The 9305-nt window shown below is 40.0% G+C and overlaps 1 protein-coding gene across 3 annotated transcripts; it reads left to right on the top strand.

Moving 5' to 3' along the window:
• Window positions 1-239: 239 nt before the first annotated feature.
• LOC135089799 (cystathionine gamma-lyase-like) lies at window positions 240-8587 on the top strand. 3 transcript variants are annotated; one of them, XM_063985847.1, is made up of 10 exons: window positions 311-395; window positions 1615-1682; window positions 3274-3435; window positions 3760-3841; window positions 4357-4486; window positions 4735-5040; window positions 5439-5655; window positions 6223-6374; window positions 6924-7062; window positions 7231-8587. In XM_063985847.1, exons 3-10 carry the CDS (start codon window positions 3280-3282, stop codon window positions 7240-7242), a joined length of 1194 nt encoding a protein of 397 aa, XP_063841917.1. In that variant the 5' UTR covers window positions 311-395; window positions 1615-1682; window positions 3274-3279; the 3' UTR covers window positions 7243-8587. The 3 variants fall into 3 exon arrangements, with proteins under 3 accessions (XP_063841915.1, XP_063841916.1, XP_063841917.1); XM_063985845.1 differs by lacking the exon at window positions 1615-1682 and having other exon boundaries at window positions 240-395; XM_063985846.1 differs by lacking the exon at window positions 1615-1682 and having other exon boundaries at window positions 252-399.
• The last annotated feature ends 718 nt before the right edge of the window (window positions 8588-9305 follow it).

The raw sequence follows: 9305 nt of genomic DNA, 5'->3' as shown, positions 1-9305 counted from the left end.
ACTTTTATTTCTTGTATTCAAAGAAGAAATTAACTTCTGATTCATGATGAGGGAGGGAGATGAAGGAAAAGTACATCGAGTGACATGCGGCAATGAGTGACCGCGTGGCTCATTTATTTCCCTTTATTCCTATCAATTACCTTTCAAAAACACTTGATTGGGATGCTGTAAAGATAGGAAGACCCCCTTCTCGTAGCCCCGAGATAAAGACGCACAGTGGACTGGGTTTCAATAGAAGGAAATATAAAAATAAAACTTGTACATCGACATCAAGTAGGTGCGGGCGAGGCAGACCCACACCGGTAGCAGACAGCAACGAGCGCTCACCTGGGAAGGAAGGGAAGCACAGAGCACCGCTAAATTCCTCAAACATAATAACTTTGACTAAACACACAGTACGTGAGTATTTCATAAGTTAAAGTCTCGCCTTAACTACCTTCTGGACCCATGAATATGGGAATTAAGGTCGTCTCAATTGGGTTTTAGAAAGAAAAGCGCAAAAATGAGGTGTGCTTATTATAGCAGGGGGGATTGCATAGGTCAGTCTGTGTTGAGTCAGGCATGCTCGTGTCCGCCTCACTGGAAGCATTGTAAAGGAAACCCTTGTGTAATGTAAGCCTTACTAAGTTTCCTATTGTCTCCTTTAACCTCATTTTATGTCTGTTTGATGAATTCTAATTTCTAAAATTCACTCAGTTTTTACCGGAATATTAAGCATGGTTGATTTTTTTTTTTTTTTTTTTTGCATGGGTAAACGACACGCTTTTTTTTTTATGTAGGAATGACATGTCTCGTAATTTCAAGTTACTCTGATGCTGAGCTGGGGCAACAAATAATTAATTCAGTCTTTACCTTCATTTCAACATTATTAAGAGAGGAAGGAGTACGGAGAGACTTGATAAGCTGCATGGATTTGGGGTTATCGCATCAGAAATATAATTTCTCATACATTTTTACTCATTTATCATCAAAAACTCCTCCTACTTCTTCTTCTTCTTCTTCTTCTTCTTCTTCTTCTTCTTCTTTAATCCAGTCATCATCATCATCATCACTCCTCCTCCCTATCATCATCACCATCATCATTATCACGTACTCCTCCTCATCATCATCATTATCATCACTCCACGATCACACACACACACACACACACACACACACACTGCATGACGTAAGACCTTCCTAAAGTTGACGGACAGGAGGGAGGGCCCAGCAGGTGTTCATGCAGTGTTCCAACTCACATTTCCAGCGAGATTGCCCAAGGTGTGCAAGGTCATGCGCTAGTACATATGTCCCGTTGAGTTATATCTCAGTAAGGGCCGTATCCTGAAACTCTTCTGCGCCGCACCTCCATTATTTCAAAATGTTCTAGATAAAGCTACACTGGTTTAAGGGTATTTTTTATCTATTTATTTTTATTTATTTATTATTATTATTATTTTTTTTACGGTTTTAGTGATATTAATAAGATTTTTACATTATTTAAGAAAGAAAGAAAAAAAAAAGTCTTTTGGAGCCAGCTATTCATCTCTGTGGCCTTTGAAAATAGTCGTGGTGAGACAGCGAAGCGTTTCAGCATAACAGGTATATCAGCTAACACAAACACCCGCCTTGCAGAGGCACGTATGGAGTTGAATGCTGCCAGGGATTTGAGTTACTGAAGCCCGCCTGACAACAGACTCTGGGTGTGTCTAGAAAATGTTTTCCTCCCGATTTCTCTTTGAATTAAATAAAAATAAAATAAATAAATAAAATAAGTAAATAAATAATAAATAAAATAATGTAATAAATAAATAAAATAATCTAATCGTAATCTCCTTGAGTTATGAAGCCCTTATGACAATAGAGGTTCTGGGATATCGAATTAATATTTTTTTCCTTGATTCTTTCTAGATTTAAAATACAAATAAGTAATATAAATGAACTCTATAATTTTCCTTGGGTATATGAAGCCTGTATGACACAAGAGAGAGAGAGAGTGCACTACGTAAAATCATAACGTCATAGATGTGAGATAATTTCTAAGCTTATCAGTTGTTCGGATCCCCCAGGACCGGAGATGAGATGGGAGCGAGGGAACCATTGCTGATGCACGCATTTAGATTATGATGGCTGATTAAATTCTTCAGAGTGGTGCACAGAGAGAGAGAGAGAGAGAGAGAGAGAGAGAGAGAGATCATTAGACTTCACCAAATCACTACATTTTCTAATCAGATAGCAACCCAACATTAGGTCATTGTATTATTTTTTCTCCCTTCAAGCTGTCATCTACACTTCTCATTACAACATTCTTTCCCTAACGACCTTACCTGTAGATTATGAGGGAGTTGATCTCTCCCTTACTGATACGCAGATGTGCATAAGTCATCTCTTTCTGGGGTCTTACAAGTGTGAGTTACAGGTGTCAGGTCTCAGCCACACTTCCATCACAGCTGTGTTTGGGGAATTGCAAGATTTTCCATTTGTAACCTCAGGCACCTCCCTCTTTGATGGTAGATGTCTCAGTTAAGAAACTAGAGCTGTTTTTTTTTTTTTTTTTTTTTTTTTTTTTTTTTCTAGATTACATGTCCCATTGTGCTTCCCAAATTTACTGTAGACTTGAATGGCCAAGTTACTGCTGTATTCTTGGCTTGCTGTGGTTGTTATCTCAGACTGTTCTCTAGTTTACTAAAGATTTACCCTCCAAGAAACTACAGCTGTATTTTAGGCTTCAGTCAGCCCATTATGCTTCCCAGATTAACTGTAGAATTGAATGGCTAAGTTACAGCTGTATTCTAGGCTTGCTGTGGTCAGACTCTTCTCTAGTTTACTCAGTTTTCCCTCTTTGGAAATTACAGCTGTATTCTGGGCCAGCTGTGGTTACAGTCATCCTAATATATTTCCAGTTTACTCAATTTTACCTCTTAAGAAACTACAGCTGGATTCTGGGCCTAATATGGTTACAGTCCTCCCAATATATTGTCATCTTACATGGCGGGTGGATGCAGGACAACAGATTTGCCTGAGCCACATACAACATTGAGTATTGACTTGATGCAGTAATGTATTCACCATAAGCTTTTGTAACCACCAAACATGTACATGTACATATATACATACATATAGCAAGGCTATTTCCTCCAAAAAAGGGGTAATCAAGACACACTCATTCACTCACATCATTTTCAACCTCTTGACAGAAAAGAAAAAACTTATTCCTCTCCTTACTTTACAGGGACCACTCACACAGCTTGGACATGTAATAAATAAAAACCTAGACTTCCGTCCCATCCACAGACCACGATGACTAGTAACAATGGCTACCTGAAAAATGATGAGACCTTCTCCACGCGAGCCATCCACGAGGGGAATGAGCCGGAGCAGTGGAACAGTCTGGCCGTGGTGCCGCCCATCTCCATGGCCACCACCTTCAAGCAGGATGGCCCAGCAGAGTTCAAGGTGAGGACGGCAGGAGGATTGATCAGGGTGTATTTGGTAGTGTACAGTTCTGGTATAATTAAGTAATGTCTCTTTTTCATTATTTTTTTGCATTTTCCCTCAATTTCCTTCACTTAGAGTACCCCAGTTAGTATGTTTTTCTTTTATTGTTTGTGTTTTGATGATGCTTACTTATTTTCAGTTTTGAGTACAGTTCTGGTCAAATTAAATAACCTACACCACTCATTTGTAATGTATCTTGCATTTTCACACAATCTTCTACACTCACATAGCTCCATTTCCTCTTTCTTTCACGTGTGTATTGATGTGAACACCTGCTTTCAGTTCTTTGAGTACGGGCGCTCAGGGAACCCAACCAGGGGCTGCCTTGAGAAGTGCCTGGCCTCCATAGAGAATGGCAAGCATGGTGAGTCTGTGCATCATTAGTGAACTGGTGCCCTCTGTTCTCTTTAGTTGAGGTTAACCTGTCACCAGTACCTTCTTGTGTCTGACAAAGAGGCAGAGGATAGAAGGTACAGGTGACAACATGTAAGAGTGGCTGACTTAACTAGCAGTCAGGCCAAAGAAGCTAAGGTTATTATGACTATTATTAGATATGAACAGGAAAGATAAACCCTGCATCATATCCTCACATAAAAGTTTGCATTTCTAGAGGCATGGTATTGTAGAAGGTAGGCAAGTGGATTAAGAGAAGACCATCTCATAACCAAAATAAAAGTATGTGCATATTTCTAGAGGTATGATACTGTAGAAGGTAGGGATGCAGATCATGAACCCCACCTCACCTTATAGCCACAGATAAAACCTTGTATTTCTGGAGGCATGGTTCTGTGAAAGATAGGCAAGCAAATTAAGAGAAGACTTTACAACCTGCTGGACAGTAACACATGAAGCAGAAACACTTGTCTTTTTCTCTGTCAGGACTTGCATTTGCCTCTGGTCTGGCCGCCACCACCACCATCACCCACCTGCTGTCTGCCGGCGACCACATCGTGTCCATGGACGACCTCTATGGTGGCACCAACAGATACTTCCGCACTGTTGCCTCTCGGTATGTTTATTTTACCTCACATCTTCACCTTCTTTCCTTCCTTCCATCTCTCTTTCCTTATTGTCCTTTTTCTCTGTGATCTTTATCTCTATATTATTTTTATATTGTCTTCATATCCTTGCTTTCTCCTCCAGTCTCCTCCAGTTGTTTCTGTCCCTTGCATATTCCTGTCTCATCCTTTGCAGTTATACCATAATCCCAATCTCAGCCCATTACTCTCATGCACTCACACAAACACACACTTTCAGGATGGGCGTGCAGATAGACTTCATTGATGCCACAGACACCAAGAAGGTTGAGGCTGCCATGAAACCCAACACTAAGATGGTCTGGATTGAGACGCCCACCAACCCCACCTTGAAGATCGTGGACATTGCAGCGGTGGTGGCCATCGTGAAGAAGAAGAGCGACTGTTTCCTGGTGGTGGACAATACTTTCATGTCTCCTTACTTTCAGCGCCCCCTTGACCTTGGCGCCGACCTGGTCATGTCCTCCGTCACCAAGTATATCAACGGACACACGGATGTCATCATGGGCTGCATCTGCACCAAGAGGTGAGGCAGAGAGGGAGCTTTGGTTTGGTAATAATTTGTTCTGTGGGTTACTTCTTGGGTTGGTCCTGTTTGAAATGCTTTGTTCTCCCATTAGGATTACTTTCAGAGACCACACAGATTAATATTCAGGTTGCCATGGGTGTTCTTCTTCCCTGTTAGGGCAGAATCCTTGCTTGACTATCACAATAACCACTAAAACACTCTTGAGAATCTTGGTAACTTCTACTAGAGCCTGTACTTGAGATAAGGCACCAAAACATTTCAATATACCTTTTTTTTGTTTCAGGATGAGAAATATCACCAGATTTCTCCCTCCCTGGACCATGTCTCTTATATTCCTCATTAGCACCTTCACCTTGAGTCACTTCACCTCCAGTACTCACACCACACTTTGACAGAGATGACCTGCATGAGAGACTGCGCTTCCTGCAAAACGCGATAGGTCCCGTCCCGTCCCCCTTCGACTGCTACCTGGTGAACCGCTCAATCAAGACCCTGGCCTTGAGGATGGAGAAGCACATGCAGAATGGCTTAGCTGTGGCAAGATTCCTCGAGAACCACCCCTGTGTGGAGAAAGTGATCCACCCTGGCCTCCCCTCTCACCCACAGTATGAGGTTAGAGTCCATAGGTTCAGTATTCTCTCTTTTCTATCTGTCTCTTTACCAGGTTGGCTGTCCCACATGGGGTGACCCAGAAAAGGCACCACACATTCACACACACCTTTCACACTCCTATCTAGTTGTCAGTTTAAATTTAATTCCAACTTCCCTCACTCAGAACATATTTATTGTGAAATGTCAGAGGTTTGGATTTATAGATTTTTTTTGGTAATTGATTCTTAGTATTAGTCTCTAACTTTTGAGGTTTCAGTAATGTATCTTTGGGAAAATAAGATGGTGTATAGATGGGAAAAGTTTATGGTCTGATTCTCTTGTATACTAGATGTGTGTGTGTATGTGTGTGTGTGAAATTCAATACCTTCATCAAGAGAGGAAAATCTGTCTATCTCTCCATATACCAGACCAGCAATTCCACACAGGGTGGCCTAGACAAAGCACCACACACTCGCAGACAAAGAGAGAAAAACAGAATGTAAATGATTAAAGCCAGTTATCTCATTCTTTAGTATAAGATGATACTGTATGTAAACCACTACTGTCAAATAATCATTTGCCTGGCAGCTCTCCAAACGACAATGCCATGGTCACTCTGGCATGCTGAGTTTCTACATCAAAGGCAACAACCTTGAGGTCTCCAAGAAGTTTTTCCAGAAGCTCAAGGTCTTCACACTAGCTGAGAGCTTGGGAGGGTATGAGAGTCTCTGTGAACTGCCGTAAGTATCGAAGCTCTTCCAGAAATGTTGTGTATTGGTTCTGAACATAACTTTAGGTGGTCACTAAAGGATCAGTCAGTACTGTTTGTATATAGTTTTTACCAAGCAGGAGTTTGAGTCCCAGTCACTCCTCTCTGACAATACTATGCCAGCCGTGCAAGTACTGTACCTTTCAGAAATGTTATATATCAGTAAGTTTTGGTGGTTGCTAATGGGTCACTCAGTTCTGTTCATATGTTGTGCTTACTGAGCAGGAGTTTGTGTTCCAGCTGGTTCCCTCGAATAATACTAGACTGTATGTGAGTATATCTTAGTCTGCACAACTCACTCACTACTGTTCATGTCTAGTGCATACCTATCTACTTATCAAAGGTCTGAGTCCCAGCTGCCTCCCTTCAGGAACATCCAGCTGGCTATAAATGAAACACTCAATGCTCCAGATTCCAATTAGTACAAGGTATTAATCCATCTATTACTGACTCATCTGTTGTTCCAATCCCAGCCATTGCTCTGTTTAGAATGTGTGTTGACACTGTGTTGCTGCTGCAGTTCGGTGATGACCCACGCTTCAGTGCCCAAGGAGACACGGGACAAACTGGGCATCACGGACGGCCTGATCCGAGTGTCCTGTGGTCTGGAGGGTGCTGACGACCTCATCAAGGACCTCGACCAGGCACTCAGAGCTGTGGTGAGCCAATAAACCAGTCCACATCTTGTCTTCATGATAATATTTCTTCTTGTCACCTCTTGTCATATCATGGGGGAAGTGTTTTCTTGAGGTTCTCAGATATTAAACTTATCATTAATGTGGAGGAAATAACCTTACTTAAAAAAGATATGTTTCTTCCCCTTCCAGGTCTCTGTGTAGCCTCCCAGGTGTGAAGGTGTACCAGCAAGAGGTGTGGTGTGATGCTAGTGTGTTCCGTGTGTTGCGTGCTCTTGCAATCTGCACTGAGGCCTGGAGGAAGGTTGCGGTGGTGCTGTACTGTGCTTAGCTAAACCAATGCACCACCTGTCTGTCTGTCTGTCTGCCTGATGGTGCAAGTGTTTGGAAGTGTACTTATCTGTATGCTTTTGATTACTTCAGTATTTCACTTTATTCAGCTTACACATGGAATTATTTATTGACTGAAGAGGAAGCTAATGGTGGTGCTGTAATGCTCAAGCCAAATCAATGCACCTATATATCTGTCTAAGTGGTTCAAAATAATACATATTTTAATCAGTTATATTCAGGATTTCAAGTTATTTAACTTATGAAGTTATTGAGTGAACACTGAATGCTGCCATGATGTACTGTGGTGGTCAAGCCAAACCAAGCCACCTGCAGTCTGCCTGTGCAATTGTCTGAATGTACTATTATGTATTCTTTTAATGAATTATATTCTGTATTTCAATCTATTTAGCTCCTGAAGTTATATATTGAGTGAACACTGATGCTGTGGTGGTGCAATGTTCAATCCAAACAAAGGCACCTTCTTTCTGTCAGTCAAGTCTTTGAAAGTACTAATATGTATGTTAATTAATTCACTATTTCAGTTTATTCATCTCTCACATGAAGCTGTGAACTGAATTGTATATATTGCCTAGATACCCTCTTAGGCTTGTATTCCATGTATTTCTATATATATATATATATATATATATATATATATATATATATATATATATATATATATATATATATATATATATATATATATATATATATATATTTTTTTTTTTTTTTTTTTTTTTTTTTCATTTATTTTTTCTCCAGATATCCTGTATGATTTTGCAAATCTGATGTTTAATTTCAAGGTGAGATTAATCAGTGGGAAAAACAAGGCACTGAATATTTTGCCTTGTACCTCAGTACAGTAGATCTGGTTTTTGTTGGTGCTTACAGTATGATGTCAATACATAAAGGTACTGTACTATGCAACATTACTGTAGTGCAAACACACACATGAATATAAATGCAAAAATAGGATTCATATACTGTAACTATATATATATATATATACACACACACACACACACACACACACACACACACACACACACACACACACACACACACACACACACACACACATATGCAGAGACCAGGCCACAGTATGAGACAAGATAAAGCACACACAGTTAATACAAGGCCACTATATTTTTACATGGAGAATGGTACCTTTTGGATAACCTGAAAGGAGACAATATTGATGCCACCTTTGCCTCTACTCAGCACTTTTTCTTATCCCCACAAGGCCTAACAGACTATATCTAATTGTTTGCTTTTTTTTTTTTTTTCCTGACTGTACTGTTAAGAGCTGGGCTGGGATTCATTACAGTTGTGAACTTTTTATCTTTGGTAAAAGTGATTCACTAAACATTTATGAACTTCTTAGAGTTTTGAACTTCAGTGGGAGACGTGACCTGCTGGAACCATGCCACTTTCCAGCCAGTGAGGAAGTGGATGATGTCTCCCATTCATAATTAACCTACTAAGAAAAAAAAAATCAGCTTGTAGTTCAATAAAACTGAAAATGTTACATAATTATGATAAACATCCATCTGAGTATCACTGATGACAACTGAAGAAACTGGCTCCTTTCTTTTTATGAAAACTTGCCTGACACTTCAGCATCTGCCCACCAATAGCCAAGTCCAAAATTAAGACATCCACTCCTTTATTCTCACTCAGCTTTGGAGTTGCATACCACCTAAAAAAAAAAAAAAATCGAGGCAATTCTCATTCACTGGAAAAAAAAAAAAATTGCAAGAGAGAAGTTTGGTGACTTGGTTAAGTGAAAACTTTAAACTTTGAGGAATTAAGTTAGATAAAAAAATAAAATAAATAAATAAAATCAAACAATCCCTATCATATAACGGGATGCTTAACACCAATATTTCAAAACGAGCGCGGCGCTCACTTTTTTTTTTTTTTTTATATCCATC

This window comes from Scylla paramamosain, chromosome 33, assembly GCF_035594125.1.
Source record: "Scylla paramamosain isolate STU-SP2022 chromosome 33, ASM3559412v1, whole genome shotgun sequence".
Lineage (NCBI taxonomy): Eukaryota > Metazoa > Arthropoda > Malacostraca > Decapoda > Portunidae > Scylla > Scylla paramamosain.
The sequence above is the reverse complement of the archived record's forward strand: the minus strand, read 5'-3'. Positions and strand labels throughout refer to the sequence as shown.